At 50.9% G+C, this 27,904-nt stretch overlaps 11 protein-coding genes across 11 annotated transcripts; 4 read left to right on the top strand and 7 right to left on the bottom strand.

Annotated features, from left to right (window-relative positions):
- Window positions 1-40: 40 nt before the first annotated feature.
- Window positions 41-1,096, bottom strand: PEX2_028510 (uncharacterized protein; the record flags this gene model as incomplete). The annotated part of the gene is made up of 3 exons (XM_016740126.1): window positions 41-157; window positions 376-485; window positions 949-1,096. The coding sequence occupies 3 exons, from the start codon at window positions 1,094-1,096 to the stop codon at window positions 41-43; spliced, it is 375 nt and encodes a 124-aa protein (XP_016593537.1).
- An 814-nt stretch (window positions 1,097-1,910) lies between these two features.
- On the bottom strand, window positions 1,911-5,573 carry PEX2_028500 (forkhead domain protein; the record flags this gene model as incomplete). Its single annotated transcript, XM_016740125.1, has 1 exon — window positions 1,911-5,573. The coding sequence occupies one exon, from the start codon at window positions 5,571-5,573 to the stop codon at window positions 1,911-1,913; it is 3,663 nt and encodes a 1,220-aa protein (XP_016593536.1).
- Window positions 5,574-6,393: 820 nt separating this feature from the next.
- On the top strand, window positions 6,394-7,246 carry PEX2_028490 (uncharacterized protein; the record flags this gene model as incomplete). The annotated part of the gene is made up of 2 exons (XM_016740124.1): window positions 6,394-6,877; window positions 6,954-7,246. The coding sequence occupies 2 exons, from the start codon at window positions 6,394-6,396 to the stop codon at window positions 7,244-7,246; spliced, it is 777 nt and encodes a 258-aa protein (XP_016593535.1).
- A 519-nt stretch (window positions 7,247-7,765) lies between these two features.
- On the bottom strand, window positions 7,766-9,010 carry PEX2_028480 (cyclic nucleotide-binding domain-containing protein; the record flags this gene model as incomplete). Its single annotated transcript, XM_016740123.1, has 1 exon — window positions 7,766-9,010. The coding sequence occupies one exon, from the start codon at window positions 9,008-9,010 to the stop codon at window positions 7,766-7,768; it is 1,245 nt and encodes a 414-aa protein (XP_016593534.1).
- Window positions 9,011-10,393: 1,383 nt separating this feature from the next.
- Window positions 10,394-12,211, top strand: PEX2_028470 (carbohydrate-binding module family 48 protein; the record flags this gene model as incomplete). The annotated part of the gene is made up of 3 exons (XM_016740122.1): window positions 10,394-10,416; window positions 10,516-10,648; window positions 10,874-12,211. 3 exons carry the CDS (start codon window positions 10,394-10,396, stop codon window positions 12,209-12,211), a joined length of 1,494 nt encoding a protein of 497 aa, XP_016593533.1.
- Window positions 12,212-12,869: 658 nt separating this feature from the next.
- Window positions 12,870-14,093, top strand: PEX2_028460 (ELL-associated factor; the record flags this gene model as incomplete). The annotated part of the gene is made up of 1 exon (XM_016740121.1): window positions 12,870-14,093. One exon carries the CDS (start codon window positions 12,870-12,872, stop codon window positions 14,091-14,093), a length of 1,224 nt encoding a protein of 407 aa, XP_016593532.1.
- A 631-nt stretch (window positions 14,094-14,724) lies between these two features.
- Window positions 14,725-16,227, top strand: PEX2_028450 (uncharacterized protein; the record flags this gene model as incomplete). Its single annotated transcript, XM_016740120.1, has 1 exon — window positions 14,725-16,227. One exon carries the CDS (start codon window positions 14,725-14,727, stop codon window positions 16,225-16,227), a length of 1,503 nt encoding a protein of 500 aa, XP_016593531.1.
- Window positions 16,228-16,797: 570 nt separating this feature from the next.
- PEX2_028440 (AGC family serine/threonine-protein kinase) lies at window positions 16,798-18,531 on the bottom strand (the record flags this gene model as incomplete). Its single annotated transcript, XM_016740119.1, has 1 exon — window positions 16,798-18,531. One exon carries the CDS (start codon window positions 18,529-18,531, stop codon window positions 16,798-16,800), a length of 1,734 nt encoding a protein of 577 aa, XP_016593530.1.
- A 1,035-nt stretch (window positions 18,532-19,566) lies between these two features.
- On the bottom strand, window positions 19,567-20,598 carry PEX2_028430 (dihydroneopterin aldolase family protein; the record flags this gene model as incomplete). Its single annotated transcript, XM_016740118.1, has 2 exons — window positions 19,567-19,749; window positions 19,837-20,598. The coding sequence occupies 2 exons, from the start codon at window positions 20,596-20,598 to the stop codon at window positions 19,567-19,569; spliced, it is 945 nt and encodes a 314-aa protein (XP_016593529.1).
- Window positions 20,599-21,376: 778 nt separating this feature from the next.
- Window positions 21,377-23,199, bottom strand: PEX2_028420 (uncharacterized protein; the record flags this gene model as incomplete). The annotated part of the gene is made up of 6 exons (XM_016740117.1): window positions 21,377-21,920; window positions 21,979-22,052; window positions 22,460-22,620; window positions 22,673-22,678; window positions 22,743-22,871; window positions 23,148-23,199. 6 exons carry the CDS (start codon window positions 23,197-23,199, stop codon window positions 21,377-21,379), a joined length of 966 nt encoding a protein of 321 aa, XP_016593528.1.
- Window positions 23,200-23,908: 709 nt separating this feature from the next.
- Window positions 23,909-25,935, bottom strand: PEX2_028410 (electron-transferring-flavoprotein dehydrogenase; the record flags this gene model as incomplete). Its single annotated transcript, XM_016740116.1, has 3 exons — window positions 23,909-24,008; window positions 24,063-25,581; window positions 25,647-25,935. 3 exons carry the CDS (start codon window positions 25,933-25,935, stop codon window positions 23,909-23,911), a joined length of 1,908 nt encoding a protein of 635 aa, XP_016593527.1.
- Window positions 25,936-27,904: the final 1,969 nt, after the last annotated feature.

Raw genomic sequence — 27,904 nt, 5'->3', positions numbered from 1 at the left:
CCTCTGCTCTCCGAGTTTTGGCACCCTCTTTCAATTTCTCCTAGCGGTCACGGTATCGCTCAAGAACATTTTTAAGCTTGTCGTTCTCATGAGCAGTTTCAAGTTTCTTCTCACTACGCTGGATCTGCTCGAGTTCATTGATCCGGGCGTCTGAGCCCTAAGTTGTGGAAATACCGTCCTCAACCCGTGCATTTTCGGAAGTATAACTGTGATCGCAAACGGATAGAGCAGAGGCGTACTTGTGAAAGTAGGCAAGGGTTTCAACGATTTCCTGAAAATGATCGGAATAGTTTCTGTTTAGTTGACACCACTGATGAAATATTAGTAACAACCCCCTTGTATTTCACGAATTAGAAGTAATATAGGTCTACTTACTTCGCCTTTATTATTGATTCGAAGGAAATGGAACTGCTCATTATCCGTCGAGAGACCGAAAACCGTGCAGTTAGCCCTTCCCTCATATCGACGTTGCGCACGGATCATACCTGAAGAAATGAATAAACCATCAGTTATGAAGCCGAACAAGAAGGAAGAAAGACTCCATTCCCTACCCATGTACGCCAGAGTATGAGTTATTTTATAGGTAACTTGCTTTGTCTCTACTTCGACTATCACGAAATTGACAGCCACGTCCCTTTTCCTTTTCTTACCAGACGGGCTGTACCAAAGAGACCAATCAGGGAATCCTTGTAGACAGTACTTCTTCCCCTTGTAGATAACCGGCTCAAATGAAAATCGGCATTTAGGTGAGATGGGGATTCAAGTAAGATGAGGTGAAAAAGGGTCAGGTGGCGTAGAATGAACAGCGCCAATAATCATACCTAGACGAAGTCGTAACGCGACCTCGTGTTTTCCATCACACTGAGCAACCGAGGTATCAATCATGTTGAAAGTAGACTCCAGACAATATTAGCTATCTGGTCAAACATCCTTTACGGTTAGACTTACTGCAGTCGTCGGGAACCTCAAATGAGACCCGAAACTGGTCCCAGTCCGTATTCGTAGCTTGGGTGAGATGGAAAATGGTTTCAACGTCCGTAAGTTTAAGGTCTTGAACTGCTAGCGTAGGAAACAAAAGCGGTCGTGAAGACCCCATTTTGCGAGGAGGGGGGGTGTGGGTAGGGGGTGGAAGAATGGAAAGGGTGTTGTTTTGTTCAAAGAGTCAGAATCTCGAGTGAAAAGTTCTGTGACCTCAGGATTACACTTAAAAAGGTATATCCATGGATCACAGGTTATACATAGAAAGGTCGCTTGCATAAAGTATGCTTGGTATAACCTTTGATACTAGAAGGATCTATCTAGTATTAGTGTACTATGTGTAGTCTATAACGAATATTGACATTGTCAGAAACAGACGAATAATCTGAATGTCCACTTAGCTTGATAGGTAGACACTAGCAACGCCATTGATAAACTAATACTGAAATATCCATGCCAGTACTGGAAAATGAGTATTCAGTCCGGTCAATGTGAATGGTATTTCTATCATGCTGAGCTTTTACGCTTTTATATCAGGCGGCCGGGTCACGCCAGGATCAAAACAAAGAAAAAAGCAAGTCGGGATCATTCCACATGGGAGAGATCCCTCTGCACCTCCAAGACAGCGGGCTATGAAGAGCCGAAAAAAAAGAGAACAGGGAAGAGAAGATTTTTAAATTCGACAAAAAAAATAGACGAGGCGCAAGCAAACGCCTGTCAGCAAAAACAGAGGGATATCATTAAGATTCAAAGAATCCAGACATGTCGCAAAACAACAATTTGAAGAGGATAAATTGAATGGGGAAGAAGAAATGAAGGATAAAAAAAAAAAAGCAAAAAGCAAAACCATAAGACTCGTATACTCGATAAGTCGTCAGGGAGGAAACCATCCCCTCCACCCATATATGTAATATGTGCAGCCAGGAGGCCATTCACTCGTCCTTCAGGCTTCCGACCAAATTCCGTAGCACGTCCATGATGACGGCTTCGTCTTTTGGTTCGCCGCCTGGGAAGGAGCTCTCTGGCGCATCACCCAACACGCGTGCACGCGCACTCCGTAGAACTTCCCGGATGTAGTTCTTGTCCTCGTAGTCTTCCATGAGAACAGCTTCAAAGTCATCGATTGCCTTGTTTGCTCGGTCAATGAACGAGGATGACTCTGGTGGCCCTGGTGCAGAGTTTTGCTGAACAGGGTGTTGCTGTTGATGGTGAGAATGGGCCGGGAGGCCGGGGGGCGGATGATGCTGGTGCTGAGGTTGATGCTGGTGTTGGTGCTGATGCTGCGGCTGGTGCTGGTGGTGAGGTAGCGGATGTTGCTGTTGAGGAGGGTGCGACAGCGGCTGCGACTGGGGTTGGACCGGTTGCTGATGCGGATGTTGATGCTGGTGCTGGTGTTGGAATTGCACTCCACCAGATGGAGGAGGGTAGGCCCGAGGCTGCGGGTTGTTGTGAGGAGGTTGAGAGGACGGCGGCTTTTGTTGTGGATAAGGGGAATGATGCTGAGGTGGTCCGTGAGGAGGCCGTGGGGTCTGCAATTGTTGCTGCTGGCCACCTTGTGGAGCGGGGGCGGATGCGTAGGGTGAAGTGTAGGTTGAAGGGATGGTGGCCGCAAATGCAGCTGGGAGGTTGTTGCGGAGCTGACTGGGTATGGGGAAGGATGCAGCTGGATTGATAGGCGGTGCTGGTGTTGGCGCTGGTGCTGCTGCCGGTGGCGGTGCCGACTGTACTGGCGTGGGCGCCTGTGTAGGTGCGGGTGCGGGTGCAGACGCGGGCACAGGAGCCGGTGTAGGTGTTGGCGCTGGTGATGGGATAGGAGCAGCGACCGGGACAGGTGTAGGCGCCGGTGGGGGTGCCGGTGCCGGCGTCGGAGCCTGAGGTGGGGGTGGAGCAGGAGCAGGGGCTTGAACCGGCGGAGCGGGAGGAGCGGTAGGTGTAGGAACAGGGGCCTTCGATGGAGGTGGGTAGGGACTGGATTGTGGTGGATGTCCTCCGACATTAACAGAGGCCGGGAAAGGAGCAGGCGGTATGGAAGGGAATTGGAAATGCTGCGGCGGATTTGGCACCGGCGGTGGGCCCTGAGGTGGTGCATAAGAGTGGGACATCTGAGGCATATATTGCTGGGGAGCAGGCGCAGGAGGGTGGGACACCTGCGGCGGCGGCGAAGGGCGTCGTTTCTTTTCCTTCTCTACTGACGCGCCTGGAATAAGCTGCCATGACCAACCCTTGCCATCTCGCTCTGCGTGCATGAACAAATGGCCGTTGCCGTTCAGGTTGTGCCGTACACTCGATGTCCAACCCTCAGTCTCACACTTGAAGCGGAAGTACGGATACTTCAGTTTCAGCGCACGGTAGATCTGCTTCAATGTCATTGGCGTGCCGGCTTCCGTCAGAGCATCAAAGATGAGAACCGCGTAGTTGTACGGGGGTTTCGCCAGATCCTCGGCATTGTAAGCAGACTCCGGAGGATAGTTGGGAGATGGTGACCGTGATGGCTTGCGCTTTTTGACCGGTGGGGGCTTGACGTATTCTTGCAAGGGCTCTGCAGACATTTGGCCGCCTTCTGTTGAGGGAAGGGGAGAATCAATTGGTGTGCCATCCGGCTTCTTTCTCTTAGTGTACTTCCGCTTCTCGGAGGGTTTGTTTGTTGGTGACTCTGGAACGACAGACTCTTTGGCAACTGTCTTCCCGGCCTTGGGTACCTTGAGTGGAGGTGGTGTGATACCTCCGTTGGCCTCGCGCTTGGCAGCAATTTTCTGCTCCCGGGCAAGCTCAGCTCGCTCGCGCTTGGACATGATTCCATCCTTGGGAGGGCGTCCTGGTCCCCGGCGGCGGGCCGGCTGGGAATCGTTATCCCCATTCTCAATGGAATCCATTGCTTGGGATGATTTGGAATCCTTTGTCTTGAGGATAATCTTCTTTGAGGGCTCCCTGCTCTCGCCGCTGTCGCTCCCAAGTCTCTCAGATTCATCGACATCGTCATCCATTTCAATTGAAGCACGAGCATCTTTTTCCTCTTCCTCGTCGTGCTTTTCTGCCATTTTTTCTTCCATCCGGTCCGCTCCAGTTTCGCCAATGGGGACGTCGGGTAGCAAAAAGCGGATGCGCACGCCTCCAATTTGGATGTAGTCGCCGCTGTGTAACGGGCGAACTTGCCCCGGTGATAGCCAATCGGCCCCAATGAACGCTCCATTACGTCCCATTACTTCCATTTCAAACAAGTTACGGTCAAAGTTGTATGAGATCCGGACATGCCTCCGAGAAATCCCTCGATGGCCTGCGGCACTACCGTCAACGGTCGTTGGGGGGTGGATTGGGATGGTGGGACAAGAATCAGGGGATGGGAGCAAAGCCAGCGCATCAACAGGCTTTGCATCTCCGTTTCCATCTTGCAAAGATTGCATTGCGAGCGCATTGTAGTCTGTTGTCGATTGTAGTTGAGCCGGGTTTGCATGTAATGGTACAACAGCATCGTCAAAGGAGGATCTTGAGGATCGTCGGCTCATGTTCATATTGTTCGGGAGATGCGGAGGTATATCTGGATCAAAGCCCATAATACCTCCCCGATCACTGACAACACTGCCCATCATGGCAGCGCTTTCCTCCCGCTTCATACGGTTCGGGGTGTGGGATGTGTTTCCTCCACTTGAACTCTTCGCCCGAGTGCTTCGCACGGCCTGCCGGTACTGGAACTCTCGGTGATGGGCGGCGCGTGCAGCGCGCACATCTCGTCCTAGGATAAATGAGTAGGTATTGACGTAGAAATGTCCATCATCAAACTCCAACTTGGCAAAAGCTTGAATCTTAGGCTCCGATCCAGCGATTGAAGCTGCCATGTCTGGATATCCCAGGGCTGACAGATCGGCGTTTTGCGAAAGAAAGGCGGCTGTAAGTAGCTCGTTTTGGTGAAGGGCTTCGAACGCATTTTTCGGGGCGGCCGAAAAGTCCAAGGGCGGAAGGAGCGAGGGCTGGTCGGTGGTCAATTTTGGGTTCATAGGGTCGGACAGTGTCCCCATGATATCGGAGTTGAATCCTGCGTGGTCCATATCCTGGACGGAATTTGTTCCCATGAGCTCGTCACCTATAGCTTTCCCATTCAGTAAGTCCTGAATCTCGCGAGAGATCGAGGCTGTGTCTCGGTGCAAGCTCTGGTCGATAGGCGCAGTATTTTGGGCAGCCATGTCAAATGACTGGGAGATTGACTCGTCCATCTTGATATCCATGTGCATATCCTGGTCCTCGTCCTGTTGTGCAGGTTGTATCGTGGTAGGTGTCGAGTTCGCGGCTGATTGATTTCCAAGAAGCTGCGCTAGGAGCGCACTTGCGGCGTTTTGCGTGTTTGCATCTTGTTGGTGTTGCGCCGCTGAAAAGTTGTGGCTGTCCGAGCATTCGGTTTTGATTGCGACGTCCTGGGCGGGCATCCCGTTGGGAGTTGACGGGGCAGAATTATTCTGCATGGCGCGGATTGCGGAGTCGCCTCGAGGATTGGAAGGAGAGTCGGGGTCTGGTGAGCTGCCATAGTCGTACAGGGGGCTATCGGGGCCTGGGTCAGGCGGTCGATGGCCCACGGCTGGCGCAGTCATGGTCTGCGACGACATGACAGGCTGGTGCTGGGGAAGGGAGAGGAATGAAGTTCCAATAAGAAGGGAAGTTCTCAACTTGGGCCGGGCGGTGAGCGATGGCCGAGTTGGTCGCTGCAGATGGCCGTAGTCACCGCTGAGCCATGTTTTTTTTTTTTTTCCTTTTTCGTTGTTTTGTTCTTGAATTCTCGATATCGCGATTTGACTTGACGAATTAACCAACAAATGAGAATCTGGAAAGGTTCACGGTTGGAGAAATGAAGAAAAAAAGCGCCGATGATCCTCTTCCGGGACAAATTTTCTTTCCCGCCCCGCCCAAATCCATATTCTCTCCGACCTGATCCACCTAGATGGACTGCCCGCAGCTGGTTCCTCACCGATTTTGTTGATCAAAAAGCCTAGATCTATATATTGAATGTGACATGGAGTATAATTCTATACAATTGACCCCTTTTTTACTTCTAGAATCTCACATTGCCTCAGTCTATTGTCTACATGTAGGGTGGAGTCGACCCCTCAGATATTCAGTGGCTTGCCTCCCGTTAAGATGAGGGGAAACTGTGATAGTCGTACTTTAGGCGAATACAATTCCTATCAAGCCCGTATATATGCAAGGGGTGTATACTTTGTAAAGTATTACATATTCTGGGGAAGCGGAGTATACATAGAAAACCAATTAGCCTTGTTGTTTATGTATGTACCTATACTTGGGATCATCTTATCGCGATAAAAAAAGCCTTGGAACTTTAACCCTTCACCTATACTCCATCTACCTCCTTCACCTTCAGCTTTAACTACACCTTCAACTACACCTACACCTACTCACCCAAGAACCAAAATGGCCCCGAAATTCAAAAAACCCGATCCAAAACCCCAACCAAAGACCACAACCCCAAACTGGCCTCCCCTCCGCCCCCTCCTCCCCGCCGCAGATCTAACCTTAACCCCCCTCCTCACGGACCAAATCTATATAATCCGCAACTTCCTCTCAGGAACCCTCTGCAAAACCTACGCCTCGTTCCTGGCCTCCCTGCCACTAACAACAACACCGGGAACCCCAAAGAAAGACGAGGCATTACGCGTCAACGACCGATTCCAGATCGACGATGCGCGGTTTGCGGAGATGCTGTGGAGCACCACCGCACTGAAAGAGCTTGTCACGACGCGCTTTGAAGAAGACGAGTATGAATATGACCAGGATATGGAAGATGATAGCGCGCTCGCTGAACGCGCACGTCAACTCTGGGGCGGGGAGCCATTGGGGTTAAATCCTAATATTCGTATTTATCGATACTCTGCGGGACAGTTTTTCGGACAACACTGTAAGAAGTTGATTATCTTGAATTATACAAGGACTTCCGTACACCCAAGCAAACCAATCTAACACCGCAATCGCAGACGACGATGCCAACAACATAACCCTCCCTCCACCCAACTCGCGCTCAAAGGCAACACCCGCACGCACAACCTGGACTCTCCTGATCTACTTGACGTCCTGCACGGGTGGTGAAACAATCTTCTACCCGGAGTCGACGCGCGCGAATCGCAATCCGGAACCGATAGCTGTTGCGCCGGAGGTTGGGATGGCGCTCTTGCACCGACATGGGGATCATTGTATGATACATGAGGGGGCTGAGGTTACTGGCGGGGAGAAGTGGGTTTTAAGGAGTGATTTGGTTGTTCCGAGGTGATATACTGGTGTTGACTGCATTTGGGATTTCCAAGATCGTCAATTTGGACATATGGCACATAGCGTAATGGTAGTGGGCGGGTTCCTACACGATTTCGACTTGATCCTTGGGTGTTGGGGTATATAGACATTTGCACATGGGAATTTTGGGAATTTTGGGAAATTAAACACAACCTTGGAAGTTCTAGTCATTCTGCTGGATCATACCTAAGTATTGGAAGGGTCCAATGGAGTGAAGAACACAGTAGCAAAAGGACAATATGAACAAGGACGACAGTAGGTCCCTGCCACAGACGCATAAAAGAGACAGTTGTAGATACAGGTCAAATAGTCGTAAGGAGTGGAAATTTTGCTGGGAACGAGGAAATGGGAGACAAATAATGAACATGAAAGAAAAAAGTAGATCATCAGTTATTGGGATAGCAGGTGAGTGACAAATGACAAGATAGCTGGATCTGCCAATGTGGAGTCTAATTTCCTGGCTCAAAAACCCACAACATTCAATTTCATTGTAATCATATCAGATCGGCTTGGAAACAGGAGACTTCTCCCCGTCCAGGTCATACTCGGCCCCTCTCATCATTCCCTCCACAGGACCGAGAAGTCGCTTGAATCCGTCCCGACCCAGCCGCGCCACCTTCACATCCGTCTTGGTGGTGATGCTCGCCTGGCGTGGCTTGTCGTCCAGCAAGGCAAGCTCGCCGAAGTAATCGCCTCGGTGATAGTTCTTGACGGGCCCAGAGACACCGTTCTTGGTAGCCTCGGCTTCGCCTGACTCCAAAAGATAGAAAGCATCCCCGGGATCGCCTTCGTGGATGATGGTGGAGTTAGCCGGGTACTTGATAGTGTCCAAAGCATCGGCAATCTTCGAGCGCTCGTACGCTTTCAAAGAAGAAAGCAGCGGGACTTCCTCCAGGAAAGCCTCGTACATGCGACGGCGTTGGAATGCCGAGTCCATTAGGATGCGGCGGAAGGTGATACGGTCGAGGGCCCACAGTGTGCTCTTTGGCTCGGTGGAGATCACCGTTGCAGCACGCGGGGCATTGTACATCAGAGCGAGCTCGCCGAAAGATCCTCCGGGTCCAGTGCTAGCGACCTTGTTGCCCAACCCATCAGGACCAGGCTGCACGGCGCCGGAGGGGTGGATATAGACGTCAAAATTTCCCTTCTCCACGATGTAGAAGTAATCACCCGCATCACCCTGTGAGATGACTTTGATATCCTTCGCAGGGATAGGCTTCTCAACAAGAGCGTTGAGGACGGTCAAGAATTGATCATCATCGAGGTGGGAGAAGAGGAAGTTGCTACTAACGGCACTCTTAAGCCGGGAGACCTGCTCTTCGGTCTTTGGGTGGTGAGGAGGCGACCAGCTATCTGAGCCAGCCTCGGTGGGATTTAAAGATTCCGCTGAGACCGATGTCCGACGGCCAAGCGCATAGTTGCTAGGGAATCCTTGCTGTGCGGATCGTGCCGGGAGGGGGGCTAGCTCCCCCTCCTGCTCGTCTTCCTCCCCCGAAGTGTCCTGGAATGGACTCCGACTGAACAACGATCTTCCCGTTTGTGATCCTCCCTCAGCAAATGCAGTACCTCCAAACAAAGCGGTACCCGGCGGGGCAGCACTTGAGCTGGACTGTCGGAAAGTCAGGTTGGTTGGTGACGTCACCTCGAACTCGTCGTCCTCGGAAATTTTTTGAATGCCAGTAGATTTTTCGGCGGCTCTGGTGTTGATGACCGGGGCCAAATCCGGAGCAGAGTTCTGTGCCATGAGGGCGTTGGGGGGGTTGAGGGCCGAGGAGGCCGCAACTCCGGGGTTGAAGGTGAGTGGGATGGATGTGGGAGTGGGATGGGTGAAACAGAGATGATATCTGTGGATATTAGAAAGGAACGGATTAAATAGAGAGATTGAGAAGAGGAATGGGAAAATGTAGGGAAAGGCAGCGAAGGTAGGGAAAGGTAGAAGAGGTAGAAAAGGTAAGAGTAATGAGGAAGAAGCAACGGAGGGGCAGACAGTGGGGGATTATTGGTTGGAGTCTAATTGTAGGATACTGCATGACCTCGTCTTTCTCTCTCTTTTTTTCTTTTTTTCTTTTTTTCTTTCTTCTCCATGTCTCGGGAATAAAAATGGAACATTGAGTATTGCAAATGAAAAATAAAAGCAAGTGAAAGGAAGTGAAATCAAGTGAAACTGGGAAATTACCTGTGTCTTTGCTAAAAAGGAAGCTCAGTCCGGAAGCTTTACAGCTGTTACTTACAAAAGAGAAGACAAAAGGTGCCCAGGTGGGAAATGGGAAATGATCTTAGAGAATTGCAATTGGAAAGATGAGGGGTAGAAGACACACTAAAGTTGGTCTGAGCTTCGTCGATCATTGGGTGCTTCAAATTCCACTACGTACTACCATGTAGTATGATATCCATCATGTACTAGGTTGTATCTATTATGTACTTAATATGTATGGATAAAACTACTATGGAATAGTGATCGACATGACTCACCCATATACTTATCTATATATGTAGGTAGTGGTATAGTAACTAACTATAAGATTAGCATTGAGAAAAAGACCAACGCTTCAAGCGTCTTCTAAGCGTCTTCTAGAATTGCATATTCGCCACTAAAGTGGCAACGGAACCTTGGGAAGTTCCTAGGTCACATATGTCATGGACTCGGCCGTTTTCAAATGTCACCTTATAATCTTTTTCGGTGGAGAAAATACTGCAGAACCGCAAAATCTTGGAAACTTTAAAGCTTCAGATGGTTCCATTTTAATTATCATGTTATATACAAATTTAATATCACATATCACTGCCATAGAATAACACTAAGCTAGACATATAAGCTAGGTAATGTACAAAGTAAGCCTAAAAGCTCCTGACATGGCGTCATAAAAGTCATCAAAGTCTAGATCGGGCGCATAGACCCGGCCACAGCCACGGTTCGCCCCCCAGCCCCTTGATGTATGGACATCTAGGGCCACATAGGGTAATGCATGAGGAGAATCAGAATTTATACAGGCGCTAAATCCTCTCCAGGGTCAGGTACTGGTCTGTGTCACACCCCACTGATTTTAATCCCAAGTCATTGCCTTTTTTTTTTCCCTGTCTTCTAAACTTTTTCTGTTTTCAACTTTCTCTCTAAAGTTGTGTCAAGATGGGAACTTTTACATTTCAATGGTGAGTCAAGCTTCCAACATGACCCCCTTAGCTAGAGAGCTCCATATCTCGGCATTGCTCGACATCCTCGTGATACAATGCTGAGACGGTTACTTGCAGGCCTTACAATGCGAGCGAGGTGTTCGTAACTGGCAATTTCGATGATTGGGGTAAGACGGTGAAACTGGACCGGGTGGGGGATATCTTTGTCAAGGAAGTGACTATATCTTCTGTACAAAAAGTCCAGTACAAGGTATGGGCTGACTATCTTTTTTTTTCTCGCACCTTCCTTTTCGCCATTGCCCTTGGCTCCCCGTAGATTGGATGGCGGTGAGCCTTAGGCAACAGGGGACTTTCCACTGACGTCACCTGTGCCGCTCCCCCCCCCCCATTTATAAAGTCGCAACTCCCCGGAATCTTCCAAGGTTCCAAGATTGTCTGGTTCCTCGCTGACTGAATTTTTTTTAAAAAAAAAAAGTTTGTTGTCGACGGTATTTGGACTACAGATCCCAACGTACGTGAAGAAGAAGACGGACATAACAATATCAACAACGTGCTTCTACCTGAAGAGATCAAGGACTCCAACTTCGCCCCCACTATGTCTGGCGTGACCCCTGATTCTACAACCGCGGCTCTCGCTGCTAGCGTTCCCAAGGAGCCCAATGGGGATCTACCTGGTAGCTTCCCAGACACTCCGGGACAGGAATCCGAACAGACCTTTTCCGTGGATCCCATCCCAGCCTCGGAAGGTTTTGACAACCCCGTCAGCCTGAACCCGGGTGACAAAGTCCCTCATCATAGCACCCTCCACAACAACACCGTTGACTCGGCTGTCACTTTGGACAAAGAGTCATATGAGAAGGGCCAAACTCTCCCTTTCAACACTGGGAACCAGAACACCGACACTAACTCTGGCGATCTCCCATATACCCTTCCCCCAATCACGAACGACTTGATTCCTGAATCTAGTCTTCCGATCGGTGGACCTGCGCAACGCGCCGCATCTAGTGAGGCTGAGCCGATCTACACCGGAGGTCCGGCGCAGCAGGCAGCGATGGCCGATCCAGGATACCACATCCAGTCCGCTGGCCCCAACTCGACCACGGCAGCACTGGCTGCTGGTGTGCCACTGGAGTCAAAGGGCAAGGAAATCAACGGCGACAAGCCTGTCGATGAAGTCCCCCAGGTGGTGAAGGACTCGTTGGCCGAGGCCCACAAGGACCCGGAGGCTGCTGCGAACCAAGTAGCAGTCGACGAGAAGCATGCTATCGAGGAGGAACTGCAGAAGAAGATCCCCGTTGAAGAGTCCGCGGGTGCTCCGGCGCCTACCGTCACTGCGGCCACCCAGGCCATTGCGCCCCATCTCACTGTTGCTAGTGGCGTAGACTCGACAGATGTCTCGCCACTTTCGACTCCTCCGCTGGACCGCAGCTTTGCTGCTGCTGCCCCATCTTCGGCGTTGAAGAACGCCGAATCCAGTGGGCCCACTGTCACAACTGGCCCTGAGACTACTTCGACTGTCGAAACCTCGACTCCCGAAACCAAGGCTCCCACTACTGCGGAACCCGCAGGTCCTAGCGCTGCGACGGGAGTCGAGTCTACTCACACACCTGCCACCCCGGCCGCAAAGCCCACAGATCCTACTGTGACGACTGGAGCTGAGTCTACTCAAACTCCTGCTACTTCGACCGCCAAGACCGCAGAGCAGTCTCCCAAACAGTCTCACAGCACTGAAGGTGCTTCTACTATCGGTGACAAGAAGAAGAAGCACCGCCTGAGTAGCTTTTTCGGCAAGCTCAAGGAGAAGCTTAAATAAACGACTCGGTAATGTCAAATTTCCGACATTGGAATCTGTTCTTTGATTCCAATCATCCTGGGTGGTATAGTCTTGGCTGTCATAGCTGACAGATACTCCATGCTTTTCTTTGATGCCTCGCGTTCTTTTTTTCTGGATACCTCCTCCTGCCCTGCTTTACTGCATTGTATTTCTGCAAGCCGCTTTTTTGTTTATGCTTCGGCTAGTAATTATCGTCTAATGGAAGTACCTTGCTTTATGTGTTTCTTTATAATTCATCCCGTACTTTATGCCCAGTGCTTATGCTATGCCGAAGTCGGACCCGAAGCCTCACTGCGTAAAATGTAGCACAGAACTCGGAATATAAGCATGTCGAATCGAGATGAAACATGAGATCAAAATATCAAAATATCAAAAGACCAAAAAGATCCAATCTCATTGGAAACTAAGAAAGTAAGAACTAAGAAAGTAAGAAAGTAAGAAAGCAAGGAATCCAAGAATCCTATAAATCGCCCTTGTATGAGTGGGGAGGCCGTTTCCTAATTCCGTTCTTCTCCACCTCAACCTTTCCCCGACTTTGGGGATTTCCAATCTTCTTTTCCCTTTTCCCTCCCCTTCTCCTCTGCATTGTACAAATCACCTCGATTTTGGGGGTCTCTACACTTCCGTGAGCGCAAATATGGCTACCCCCACATTATCCGCCATGATCGACCCGACAAAGCAAGCCGAATACCCAATTGTGCTAGGGGAAAGGCTCGCTCGAAACCCAAACACGAGTCGACTGATCAACGTCAACTACAACCACAAATCCAAGTCCGCCACCTCACAGCAACGTGCGACCATCACCCACTCCCGATCGGCCGACCTTTATGACCTCGCCGTTACTGATAAGGCCCCGAACGCCGATCAAACATTGACCTATTCATACAAAGGCAGCGAGGACCCGTCGGGCGAGCGAAGCCTGGTCCTGATCTTCGATCCGGAGCGGAAAGTCTTTGTTCTGGAGCCGGTCTCAACAACCTTGAACTTTAATTTACGGTCGGCTCCAGGAAAGACGGAAAAGCAGGTCCGCGAGCAATATGAACAACTGAGGATAAAGGAAGAGGATGAACCAGCAACCTCGGGAGAAGACCGGCACGGAGGGAGCACCAGTGAGGATGAGGGACCGGCCGACGATAGCAACCCTTACGACTTCCGACATTTCCTCCCGAAGAATCGCCGGGAGGATGATAAGCCACCCTCAGGCCACAGCACCCCAGAACTTGCCATCAGCAGGGCCAGCACACCCTTGATGCCGGCTGCCAGACCTGCGCCTAGACCTGCACCACCTCGACCCAAAACACAACCACAAACGCAAGCAAACCCGCTGCGACAGAAGAAACCGCCGGCAAAGGCACCAGCCAAAGCATACGCGCCCGCCAAGCCAGCCGAGCCGGTCAGCTATCCCGACCCACCTGAGCATGAGGGCTCTCGCTCGTCCCCGTCTGATGCAGGCACGGGATCACAACTAGCTGGGCAGTCTCCCAGTTCGAACATCATTGTTGACGGGGATCTCATTATTGATATGGGATCTCCACCTCCGCGCCCATTCGTGGACCGGACCTACTTCTCGTCCAATAACACCCCAGCAGATGATGATGATGATGATGGGGACGAAGACATTGGGGAGTTTAGTCTACCCTCCCCGGTCGGCAACACAGCTCTACCTACTTCCTCGGTCCATACAGGCACGGCTATTCAAGAGGATGAAGTGGAAGATGATGATGCTCTGGCGGCGGAGATGGAGGCCGCTTTTGAACAGAGTGCTCGTGAAGAGGAGGCTCGGAGCCACCAATACAGTCAACCCACGACCAGACAATATGTTCCCAGTGATGATGAAAGTGAAGTCAGCGAGGAGGAGTAAATGCCTAGTCGGCCTTTTTTGTCTATTGCATCTATCAGCGTGGCGCCAGGACGGACTTTGATTCCAAAGTACTAGATACCAATTGTAATTGTTTATAGGGATTGTTTCAATGTAATTGCATAGCAATGATGAATTAATTTTACATGAGAGTCTATTACTCCATGGATATAATACACTGACTGTTGATTGTCATACCGTCATACTCCCGAGGTTGGTATCTCTTACCTTCCGGATAAATAGTTTCCCATTCGGAAAAACCATTGTTCCGATCCAAAAGCTTCCCTTGTCGACTGCGTCAATATGGAGGTCCTTGCCGCCTTGCAGGTTGTCTGATAGTGCTCGATATTTAGGCAGCGCACTGTTGTTTATATATTGCTTATCCCTGACTTACCTTCTCCAATTCTCCGACCATCTCCCGCCGTGAACTATCATCTCCGCAATGCGATAGAAAGCTCCGCCATGCTAAATTTGGCCTAACGACTGTGACGTTTGGAACGATAACGATTATTGTTAGCCACGCACGCGAGCTATTCCTTATCAGGCGCGCCGGATGCGCTTCATCTCTGTCCCCATTGTGTGAACAGCCCCTCGTCGATCTTATTCGTCTTCCCCCTCTTCACTTCGCACAACCATGGCTTCCTCAGCACCGCCGAAGCGACGCACCCCCGGCCTACCAAATCCGGTGTTGGAGGCAGAGCAACAAAAATGGTTATTCACCGAGGAAGAATTTGAGCGCACGCCCTCGCGCATAGATAAGATTGAACGTGGGAAGGAGGACTACATCCGGCACCGTGCAGTCGAGTTCATCTGGCAAGTGAGCGTGATGTTGAAGATGCCCCCGCAGACCTCAATGACCGCCACGGTGTATATGCACCGCTTCCTCATGCGCTATTCCTTGATGGGCCAATATCCGGAGATGGGATCGGACCTGATGCACCCGAAGGTGATCGCCGCGGTGGCCCTGTTTGTCGCGTTCAAGGTGGACGAGGCCATGCGCCGCATGAAAGACTTCGTCATTGCATGCTGCCGCGTCGCCATGAAGCAGCCGAACCTAATCGTCGACGAGCAGTCCAAGGACTACTGGAAATGGCGCGACCTGATTCTGCAGAACGAAAGCGTCATGCTTGAATACCTGTGCTTTGACCTACAGGTCGAGTCCCCCTACCGCATCCTCTGGGACTACTCCGTCTTCCTAGGCGTCGGCGACAACCGGGCTTTGCGACACTCCACCTACTCCTTCCTCAACGACTCAACCTACACTGTCCTCTGTCTCCAATTCCCACCCCGCGTCATCGCTGCCGCGGCCCTGTACGCCGCAGCCCGCCATTGCAAAGTCGCCTTCCCCGACGACGCCGAAGGCAGACCCTGGTGGGAGCAGATCGACGTCCGCCTCGACGACCTCATCCGCGCCTGCACCTTCATTGTCAAGATTTACGAGCGCGTCCAGCAAAGCCTCAGCAAGGGCTACCCAGAATTTGCGCTTTCAGACTCAACCCCGAACCCCAACGACCCAACCCGCATCTTCGACACCGATCCCACAAAATCCGCCTCAGAGCAACAATCCACCTCCACCCCTCCAACCCTCACCGTCACCTCAGACACGCCTACAAATGGCCGCAAGCGCTCACGCGAACCCGAATCTCACCCCGACACTCAACCACACCCACACCCATCCTCCCCACAAAACAAACCCCATTCAACCCTCAACGGGAACGGTAACCGCGATCGATCCCCCAAGCGCCAGCGTACCATAACCCCCTCCCACGAAGAAACTCCCACAACCAACCAAAAATCAAACCCTCCAGCCCCCTCCCGCCCGCGAGTCCCCGCAGCAGCATTATCCCAAACAAAAGCCACGCCTCAATTTAACTCCCTATCAATCACGGGTGAGAAGCCAGGAACGGGGCCAGGACCATCTACACACTCACCTCCGAAAGAAGAGTCCAGCACCGAAGAAGGCGAACTCCCTGAAAAACAGCAGCATGTCGTTCCAGTCGCGCTTCCCCCCCGGCCCGTTCCCCCGCCCACGGCCGATGTGGATTATCGGAGTAAACTAGACTCGCAGAGAGAAGAGAAAGAGGAGGGCGAGGCTGATGACGATGATCGTGCTGGAAGTGAAGAAGGCGAGATCTAGGATCTGAGATCTGTAAACTTGGGTTTATCAGATCGCTGTTGGGGACGTGTGTGGCCTTTGGGAAATTGGGAGGATCCTACTTATGAGTGAGAATGAATGAAATCCCACAGAGGATGAACTTTCTCCCTTTTGCTTATCTACTTTACGGTACTTCTATCCTGCGTCCTGATTTATTAGGGCTGGAGACGGAGTATATTATGAATAGCTTAATGTCAGAAGATGTAAGATTTAACCTCGGATTTCCAGGTCCAGATATGGATTGTGTGTATGCATGTATGTATTACTCCAAATAAAAGAGAAGGAAGAAAACTCCTAGTAGATATGCAATGTGAAATACCACTTTTGTGTTCAGGTGATGCTATTTGTATTGCTTCAAATGTTCAGAACAAGACGAGCAACTGCACAGGAAAACAATCCTAAACCACATGTGAAATGCATGACATGCAATGCAATGTACGAAAAACGGCATGCCGAGACACCTTTGATGTGAAATATGCATTATCTTCGTTCTCCCTTCCGCCTTCACCCTTATTTTCTCAATTCTCCCCAGTCAAATTTCCCGACTTCAATTCAATATCCAGCAGTCATAACCCCCAATCCATGGTCCAGCAAGCTGCTCGAAGCAACGTAGCTAAATCCACCAAACGGATTGCTCTCAGCACCAAGCTCATCACCATCCGCACCCTTTCCACCAGGGAAATCCTGTCCCTTACCATAGTAGTCGTCAAATCCGGTGGCAGTAATTGTCGGGCTGAGCGGGAGGTGAGTGAAATCGACAGAGAAGTTCTCAGCAAGAGCGGGATCCGTGACGATAGGCTGGATGGGCGGGTCGAGCTCACGGCGCTCAAGGGCAGCCCAGTCGATTTTGCGGAAGAAGCGATGCTTCTTGATTATCTGCAGGTCCTTCTGCATGTGGTATCCAAGACGCTTGGAGGGTTCTTTGCGGAGAAGACGGGTGAGAAGGTCCTTTGCATCGGGCCCGAGGAAATAGGGCAGCATGAGCTTTTGCTTGACGATCTTCTCTTGCAGCTTTGCGTGGTTGTTTCCGCGGAATGGGGGCGAGCCGGTGAGGAGGTCGTAGCCCAGTGCGCCGAGGGACCACCAGTCGCATGCTTTGCCGTATGGCTTGCCTTGGATCACTTCCGGCGCCATGTAGTCGATTGTGCCGAGGAGGGAGTTGCAGCGGTCATCGTCGCTGAGCGCGATCTTGCTGAGTCCGAAATCGGTTAGGAGGAGGTGGCCTTGCGCATCGAGGAGACAGTTCTCGGGCTTCAGGTCGCGGTAGAGAACGCCGACGTTTTGGTGAAGGTGTGCCAGTGCAAGGACCATCTCTGCCATGTAGAAGGCTGCTGCGTCTTCTTCAAACATGCGTTCCATGGCGAGGTGGTGGAAGAGTTCGCCGCCTTGCGCGTACTCCAGGATCAAGTAGAGCTTCTCGTGGTCTTGGAAGGCATAGAATAGCTTGACGACAAAGGGGTGGCGGTTGACACTTTCCAGGATTGTGCGCTCTGTCTTGGTCTGCTCGACTAGCTTTTTGTGGACAGTGAGAGAAGCCTTCCGGAATTGCTTCTGGGCGTAGAGCTTGCCTGTGACAACATGGCGCACCAGCAACACAGTTCCGAATGAGCCCTTACCCAGACAGAGAATAGGTACGAAGTCCTCTGCTGTCATTTTGCGGCACAGTTGGCTGCGCAACTCCGGGTTCATACCTGGGACATCCGCGTTACGATCGTCAAGTACTTCTGGTTGCACTGCGTCGGAACTAACAAAGTCCTGGTCCAGAGGGATTTCATAGCTGGTCAAAATCTCGGTCTGGTCGCTGTCGGAGTAAACACTAGCAGCACTTGGGGTCTTGGAGATAAGTCCGCCAAGACCAGCTGTGTCGTCAGACAGACTCAGGGTATTGAGTTGAAGCTTCAACGCGCTGACCCCATGACCTGTAGACGCCTGTACCAGTGGGCTGGCGCCATCAAGCGCAGTGGGAGGTCGAGAGGGTGTACGTGAGCTCGCAGCGGAGAAGTCCGATTCCTCGTCGCCGGATGCCAGAGGAGTGAATCCGCGAACGGTTGCGCATGACGGTCCAAATTGGTTCTTCTTCTTCTTCCGTCGCTGCTTGTTCTCGTTGAGAGTCTGGTTTGTAAACCCATTGAATCCCTTGGCTGTCTGCTCTGGGGGTGACAGATTGCCCATGTGTGCATTAGGGCGACGGTGATTGGCTGGGATGTCAATGACGGACTGTTCGCTATCGGCCTGCGGAGCGAACACGTCTCCGACCGACAGGTCTTCGGCATTTGAGGAAGGCATTATGCTTTTGTTGTATCACCTGTGAGAGCTCCGCGAGTAAAGCGAAACAATTTGAGTAAAAGCGCCGGCGATAACCGCAGGGTCGACAATTGACCTTGCGCGGTTGTAAAGAATGGTAGCAAGGTATTCAGAATACCTATCTCGCAGTCGCTGTTCACATAGAGATACCCGTTAGCCTTCAATTGCCTCAAACTTGAATATCAACTGTAAAGAATGAATAGAGGGGTAGGTGAGGGTTTTCACACCCCCACTAATTATCGCCAAGGTAAAACGTAAAAGAAATTCAAGAAAAAAAGAAAAAAAAAGCAAACGAAAGGCAGATCAAAGAGACGTACTTCAACTTGCGGAGTTTATTGCATGAAAGCACGGTTTTCCTTCAGTGCCCGAACTAGTCAATAGACCAGCCTTGGATCCTCGAGCAGGTTTACCGTCCGCCCTTCTTCAGGACGGACCCGGAACCCCTACCCAAGTCACCTCGCTGGTGGAGGAGTCGAAGGCCAAGGCGCAAGGAGAAAGCACTGGGTGTGCTGACACGTTGGAAACGTCAGGAGCAGAATCAATATTCAGAAGGGATGGATATGGATCAAGGTTGGCCAAGAAGCCAGTAAACGAAACGAAAGGCGAAGACGAAGGCACAGATGGGCACATAGAGGGTAAAGATTTTAGCAAATAGAGATTAACAGTTTTTCTTCGCCAGGAAGTGAAACAAAGCAAGAAAACTGCGAGATCCTGCAGAAAATCGGATTTCAGGCGCAGATCCGGGGGCTGAGCCACTAGTCCCGATTGGGATTTCACGTGTCAGATGCTGACATTAACATGATCTTATTGATCGGATTTATATCTTGATTTAGATCTTGATATTGCATGGTATTACAGTATTTTGCTTTGAATAACCCTCGATATATCGCCATGTGGTTCTACAGACCTGCCTCAGACAGCCTTACACAGCCTCAATACTACAGCCACCAACTTGCATATGAGTGTCGATCTGCACACTGCAGCCTCCTGTATAACATGAAACCACTTACACGGCACTTAACGACTATCGAAGAAAGCCTTTGAGCGAGTAATCTCCACACCAGACCGCTGGACAAAAGCGAGAGCACTTGGCTTCTCCACCTTGACCGTCACACGCTCATTGCCAAAGTCCACAGTCACAATGCGAGCGATGAAAGTAGCCAAAGACTCCACAGACTGGAAATCAGTCTGATCAACCTTCTATAACACAAACATAAGTCAGCAAATAGGTCCCCCCCAAAAAAGGACACCAAGAAAAGCATGGGGGGAAAAAGGATAACCACATACCTCAGCCACAGCCCGCGTCACAGCCTGGTAAGTATCAACAACCGTCGACCCCCAAGCAAGCTGCCCAGGACCCTGGAACGTAAGACCAACAACAACAGCCTGCTTCTCAAGTCTCTCATGAGGATTCACACCCAAGATAGCATAACACCTAATCCCCTCAATGCGGAACTCCTCCTCCAAAACAACCAACCCTCGCGGCTCCCCACCAGCAACCTCCTTCCCAAGCGCAATAACGCCGCGATACCGAAGCCCCTCATCCGCGCGCAACAAAGCCTTAGGCAAATGCAGCAGGACCTCGCACTCCCCATAAGCCGCCGAGATAGGATTCGGCTGCTTCGCCGCAGTGATAGCGGAAGTAGTCTCCAACAGACCGAGTCCGGCATCCGCGACAACGCCCGCTATCACGCGCGGGTCTTGGCCCAGTCCGCGACTCTGCATTTCCTCGCGTCGCGTCCCCTCCAGACTGATCAGTCGCTGGGATGGGTGGGATGAGGACGAGACGTTCTCGCCCATGTTTCGTACGTCGCTTTCTAGTCGGCGGAAGAGCTTGCCGTAGTCGAGGGTCAGGGAGACATTGTCGGTTTCGGCGGCTGTGATTATGGAGGAGTAGGAGAGCTTCAGGGTTGCGGTGCATGGTTGGGATTTTCCCTGGCGGTGCCAGGCTTCTGGGGCGCAGGGGAGGGGGAGCTCGATGTCGCGGAGACGGACGCTGTCGAGGACATCTGGGCGGGGTGGGAGTTGGATGCGTTGGTGGTCAGTCATGGTGGTTGAATTTGTATTGTTTATTTAGGGATTAAGGAGGAGAGGGGTTGGCCAATGCGAAAGAATGAATGATATTAAATCGAAGGGAAGCTGAGGGGTCTGGTTTTTTTTGGCGGGGCACCCGTGGACGGTTGTAGATCATGACGGTAGAACCCACACGGGCATTTCCACATTTTGATATTTATTGCGGAATTGTGGCTACAAAGTAGGTAAATAAACAGAAATGGTGGTATATCGTTGGATGTGGTGTATATTTCTTCTAACTATAGATGCTATAATTGGGGTTTGGTGGGGTTCATGATAACAATCCCGATATATATCTTGGTTTCAATATGGCAAATAACAAGTCTTGCACTATCATAACCCAACCAACTATTCAAAAATAAGGCTATACCAGGATACGAGAGAGCTATGGGACTCCAAGGATGTTACAGAAGAAACAAATTAAAGAAGAAGATTAAGATTTTCAGATGCTAACACACATACAATAGTGTAGGATGGACAAGACCATAGGGCGATAACCGTTTAGGCTCCAGCCATCCCAAAGCTACCAGGGAAGAAAGAAATGATTGAAAACTCGCGCTGTCCAGTCGCCAGGAAGAAAGAAAAGCACCCGGCCGCAAGAGCACGCTGAACGAAACCTCGGCAGGTGAAAAAAAATCATGATCCCATGAAATCAGTACGAGACGTTGCGGGTATTTGGCGAAGGAGGTCAACAAAAATGATGGTAGAACGGAAGAATATGCAGCAAGTCCAATCAACGAAGACCCGGCGCCATCTACCAGTAGCGAGGACGGTCGTAAGGCACATACTCGCCTCTCGGTGGAGAGCGAGGACGACCATAACCCCGGGCAGCTAGGTAGGGATCATCATAGTGGCGAGGAGGCGGGGGAGGTCGGGCCTCATAGGGGTCTTCGTAGGGACGACGTGGGGGTGGGTAGTCTTCCATCCGAGGGCGAGGGGGAGTCCGGCGGGCATAGCCATCCCGTTCATAGTAGGGATCGCGGCGGATAGGAATCGGCGACCGCTCACGGTAGTGCTCCCGGGGACTGTAGCCACGTGGGGGAGGGATCCGGCGGTCGTACTCCTCCATGGTGGCAGGGTAGGGGCGACGGGGTGGGGAACGAGACCGGTATGGGTCACGAACGGGGCGTTCCTCAAAGTTCTGAATCTGGGAGTTGGTGAGAGGGGGTTCCTCCAGGTCCGAGCCAGGTTGGGCGCTTACATCGGCGACACAAGAGACGACGGAGCCCTTGAACTCTCGCTGGTCCAGTTTCTCCACGGCGGTCTTGAGGTCGTTGGCGGTTTCAAATTCCACAAACCTTGGTCAAATGTCAATGGATTGGAAGCGTCTCTCGCGGAATACAATGGTCCACCTACCCTCTGCCTTGTTCGCGGCCAGTCTCAGAGTAAACGACGTCCAGACCAGACTGGCGGGCGAAGTCTTTTAAGTCCTATTGAATGCATGGTGAGTCCAGGTCCAGGAAAGGTAAGGTGTCCGGCAAATGTTGAGAGATCATGTAAGCACTCCATGTCCAGTCCGAGGAGGTGTATCCAGAATGGCCATCTTATATCGGCATCCAAAAGTCCCAGGAAAGGTTCCATGGGGTCTGACAACAATGTGTGGTGAGTATGCAAGGATTAAGGAGCAATTCTCAAATCTCAAGGTAAAGAAAAAAAGCCATCAAAGCAATTCTCAGTTACTATGAGACGAGTGCTCATGGATTAGTACCCCAGGATCCTTGGCTCAACCGATGGCCTCGAGGACAATGGACTGGAAGCATGTGTGGACTGAGTAGAGAGACGGGTTGGAGGAATCTACGTCAGGAACTCCGGGAAGGAATGGACTTGGGCTGCTAACCTGCCAACTTGTTTCTGGAAGACCGGAAATCTGCATGCGGAACATAGTGCGACGTGGACGAGGGAGAGCATTGCGATCAGGTGGTCCCGGGAAGGCCTCCTTGCGGCGAGGACCGCGTGCAAACTGAACGGTGAGTCGCTCGCCTTTGAAGTCACTGCCGTCTGTGGTATTGATAAGCGGGGGGTAATCGGTGGACAAGTCATGGGGACATACGGAACGCTGTAGGAAAATAACGTTAGCAAGTCTGCGCGCAAATAAAAAGGGTATGCTGGGCCATTCTTACCGGGCACAATATCTCTGGCATCCAACTGGTCGTCATATTCGATGAAGCCGAAACCGTTCATCAACTTGATCTCCGTGATCTTACCGGAGCCATGGCTGCTGAAATGTTCCTCGATATCGCTCTTAGTCACTGTGATAAGAAATAAGCAGGTTAGCGCATCAAATCTCAAAGGGTAACTCCAAAAGGACCGGTCAGATGGTCATTTGTGGAGGGTGTTCCATGTGGGTAGCTGAAGCTCCCATTTGCTCATTCTGGGAAGGGTGGGCCGAGGGTGGCATTCCACATGAGCATACGAGGGATCAGAGCACATGGGACTCTAGGAACCAGCGAAACGACCGTATCATGCAAGGTGGTGCGTGTGCTCTCCAAAGCTCAGGGAAGAGGGACAGTCAGGTGGTAGCATACCGTTGCGGGGAAGGTTCCCAAGGTAAAGTCGGGTTGAGGATACCTCAGTCATGGCTGAACTGAAATAACTGATGGGCGATAATGGAAAGAGATCTGGCTAAAGGAAATGCCAGGGAATATGGGAGAGATCGAAAAGGCGGGAATGCAGTGGGAAGTTGTGAAATGCGGTGTTGCTGCAGGCAAGCGTGTAACGTGTAACCCGACAAACGATCGGAGAGCAGATTTACTGCAAAGTACTGCTGCAGAGTAGAATAACAAAAACAGCGGATCAGCAAAAAAAAAAAAAAACAAATACAAAAGATACAGACGAGTAGAGCGAGAGGGGAAGAAAAGAGAAAGTACCGTCTGGCGGTGGACTAGCAACTTTGGCCGCCTCACTTTTTCTGATCCACGTGGTTCCACCATAGAAAATAGAAAATAGAAAATAGAGAGGGGAAGAGATAATATGAAACATTTAATGTAGAGTGAAGTGTTTATTTAGAATATATATTATATACTCCGTACAGGTATGTTGAATCAGAATAAACACATAGTATCTACATAGTTCAAAGGAAGTTCGAAGTAAGGCTTATCCCTCGTGGACTCTCTCCACTGGCATTCCACGGTTCTGCCAACCCCATGGGGTCTTTTTTTGGTTCACTTGTGCCTATTTTAGGGCTTCTATATACATTGGTGTTTGGTGTTTTTTTTCTTGTCAAATTATATCCAATCAGTCCCTATTGACCTGATTCTAGGTACCTATCCCGAGATCCCTCATGAGATCATGTCATGATGTACTTTGGCCCCTCTCCACCTTGAGGTGTTTGCCAGTTAATGTCTTGTGTAGGTACCTTGATATCACAGGTCTTGCAGTGAATGCAGCTGGTAAATAGTTAGTATATATCCAAGATCACTTAAATAGAGATAGACACTTACTTTTGTGAGTTGATCTGGAACCGAACCCCGTGCTTCTTGCTAGGGTCCTCGACATATTCGTAGACGCCTGCAGGGCAGAACCGGTTTTCAATCCCCTTGTAAGCAGGCCATGCGAGGTCCGTGTGCTTATCCAAGTCCTCCACCTGCAGATGAACCGGTTGGTCTTCCTCGTGGTTGGTTCCGGTCCGGCTCACACTGGTCAAGATATCGAAGCTGAGCTCTCCGTCTGGCTTGGGGTAAACAATCTTTTCGTATTCAGAAGCAGGCTTGGTAGCCGCTGCATCCGTGCCGTGGTGGCTGAGTGTCCATGGCACTCGGCCCTTGAATAGGTAGGCCTCTAGACCGGAGTAGATAAGTCCACCGAATAAGCCTAGTGGGGTGTTGAACGAGGGCCGCATGTTGCGGACCTCGGACAGCTCTTTCCAAATGGATGATTCACGCAGAGATTTCTCGTAGTCGAATAGGAAGACGGTTCCTTGGTTGTCGCCCTTAAGCGCCGAGAAGGCAGCCTCGGCGGCTAGCATGCCCGATTTCATTGCGGTGTGGGTACCCTTGATTTTCGGGACGTTCAAAAAGCCAGCCGTGTCACCAATCAAGGCACCTCCGGGGAATGCGCACTTGGGGATCGACTGGAACCCACCCTCGTTCAGTGCTCGGGCCCCGTAAGAAATGCACTTGCCGCCCTCTAGGACCTCCTTAAACATGGGGTGGTGTTTCATCTTCTGGAATTCTCCGTAGGGCGAAAGCCATGGGTTCGGGTAGTCCAATCCTACCACTAGACCGATACTCACCATGTTGTCCCCAAAGTGGTACATCCAGGCTCCACCATAGGTATCCTTGGGAAGAGGATATCCCAGCGAGTGAGTGATCTCGCCCGATCGGAACTTCTCGGGTTGAATCTCCCAAATTTCCTTAATTCCAAGACCATATGTCTGGGGCTGGCTGTCTCGTCGAAGATCGTATTTCTTGGTCACCTGCTTGGTTAAGCTACCGTGGCAGCCCTCGGCAAGAAGTGTGACGCGGGCATGGAACTCCATTCCTCTCTCAAATGTCTCCTTGGGCTTTCCATCCCGAGCGAGTCCTAGGTCGTTGGTCGCAACGCCCTTGACTGAGCCGTCTGGGCTATAGACCATCTCGCTGGCCGCGAACCCAGGGTACACCTCCACACCAACCTCTTCCGCACGCTCTCCCAACCACTTGGTCAGCTCGTTCAGACTGACAATATAATTCCCCTCATTATGCATCTGTGGCGGCATGGGGAGCGGGTAAGAGCCGTTTTTCGTCAGGAAACGCATCTTCTCGCCCTTGGCGGGGGTCGCACCCTCAAAGCGCGAGGGGTTGTCCTCGGACAGCCAGTCGGGGAGGAGCTCATCGAGGGCGGTTGGTTGCAAAACGTTTCCGGAGACAATATGGGCGCCCAATTCACCAGCCTTCTCTAGTAGGATAACCCGGAACTCTTCGTTGCCTGCCTCGTTGGCAAGTTGCTTCAAGCGAATCGCGGCGGCGAGACCGGCGGGACCTGTAGTAAATTAATGCTTAGCTACGCTACTTCGGGGGAGAACCGATGCGGCACAAAGCACGTACCACCACCAACAATGCACACATCCACGTCGTCGGACTCGCGCTCCAATGTGCGAGGATCGAAGTCGCCATTTTCGTCGGTGAAGCGCTTTGATAACGATTGCGAAAAGGCTCGTGTCTGGGTTGGCGCGGTGAATAATGCCGTTTGCCGAGCTAGGCGTCGCCCGGAAGTTGTGAAGGGACTGGCTGAGTGGCGGGTGGCAATGGCGGAGACGGAGGGGGTAGCTCGTGAGAATCGGGAGGATCGAATCTCGCGCCTCAATAGAGGCAGAACAGCACCTTTAGATGCCATCGCGGTATGTGAAATTGTTTGGAGATCGGAGGCTGAGACCAGGATTACTAGTAGCGACCAGCGATTGGCATAACCAGATCGAAAGGGTGAATGCGCAGACTTAGGATATTTAGGTCGTAGATCCCGAATGTCCCCAGAGTCATCGAGTACCCGAATTTTGAGTGGAAGTGACAAAACGCCGAAAAACCGCCTACCCTCGGCTCAGCTCTCTTAACCAATGGGCAGCTCGGCGATTATCCAACTGTGGAGGCCTGAGGCAACTATGGATGGATGGATCCCCCGAAGCGGAAATCGCCTCAAGCCGTCGGGGTCCCATCACCCGACAGCTTGACTGAACTTTTAATAATGGGCATATTTTCTTAGCGTACTCCGTATACTCCGTAGGTATTTCAAGATCTATATGGAGCATGCAATAGAGTACCGCCTCAATTCTCGTCACATCCAGGCACCTCATGTTTAATACGATATAGATACGAAGTACTCTGTACTGATCACATGCATCACATGCTTTAGCGCCTCCCTTGTGATAATGAAATATTTCGATGTTGACACCATTCAGCTCTAGACTTATCGTGTTGACCTTGCATATCTATATGCCAGAAAAACAACCTTAAATAGTCGAGTCATACTAACTGTTTCAAGGGTGTCAAACACCGATCTGGCCGGATCAGAATGCAGTTTCCCGTGTTCCGTATTCCGTATTTTATTACTACATTTCCGGGAATGTGACGACTGTGCCGCTTCGGGTATGGTATTCAGCATACTATACTCCGTACCATACCAGCATACCGGAATTCTCTAGAAAATGCCAACAAAAATACCATGATGTGACCTGAGATGGTATTAGGGATAAGGGTATCAAGAACAGTTGGTAGATCTTAATAATAGATCCGAAGAAGCTCAAAAAAATGACCGATCATTGCCAAAATTGCATGTTATGAGATTCATCCAGCCTTGGCGGACGGTGGATCAACCCTGGACGCCACCGCCTGTTAAGGCAGAATCAAAACGACCACCTGTCCTAATCAAAATCTCTGGGGAGAGTCGGTTTGAAATGCCCCCAAAAATATAGTCGGATGAACTATAAGCTGTGAGCCATTTTTATTACTACCATCAGTTAGTTTGTCAATAATGTCCGATATATTATGGTGGTGATAGTGATTTCCCGGTGCGGTGAGGTCAGAGAGGGTAGGGGAAGAAACAAGGCAAAAAAATCAGAATTTTTGTTCAGTTGCCATCTGTTAAAGCGGCAAGAGGATAGCGCGTCGTACATGGAGAGACCGAGGGTAGTCGATGACGATGATTGGATTGACATGGGACGGATGGACTATCAGCTGCAGGAGGAGCGCGGACTGGCAAACCCAGCGCCTGCAACCATGGCCCGCGGAGGATAAAGCAAGGGTATTTGAACCAGTCAGGGGGTAATATAGAGAGATTAGCGGAGTGCGTTGGGCGAATGAAAGTGACTAGAGAAGTTGTGTGGCTGTGATTGGCTTGCGACGTGGTTTCCCAGAGCCGCTAGCGGGCAATGAAGCCAAGGTTGAAGGGAGAAAAGTCTTGCTGCTTTTAGCGCCACCAGCGGCCCAGCCTCCCCTGACCGGGCTGTGACTCAGCACTATATAAAGACCCAACCTCCCCCCATTTTACCTTGGGAATTTTGTCTCGGTCTTGGCGGATCTTATTTCGGAAATTCTTCTTCCCTCCGCTCTCCAAAAAAAAGCCTCTTGATTATCAAATCTTGATATCTGCCGGCTTTCTCTTACTAATCAGATCTACCTCACAAAGATCTTTGATTTATCTCTGGAAGAACCTTGATTCTATTTTCTTTAGGGGAAAAAGGTTTTTTTTGTCCACGGACCTAATCACCATAGAAGTCGAGCCTCAGGTTTCGCTTCACCACTCTCTCTTTTTTTTCAGATCGCGCAGATAGACAATCCCATTTCCAGAAACAGCGCAAAAGAAACATTTC

Source organism: Penicillium expansum, assembly GCF_000769745.1.
Source record: "Penicillium expansum strain MD-8 chromosome Unknown contig75, whole genome shotgun sequence".
Taxonomy (NCBI): Eukaryota; Fungi; Ascomycota; class Eurotiomycetes; order Eurotiales; family Aspergillaceae; genus Penicillium; species Penicillium expansum.
This window is presented reverse-complemented; position numbering and strand designations above follow the sequence as displayed.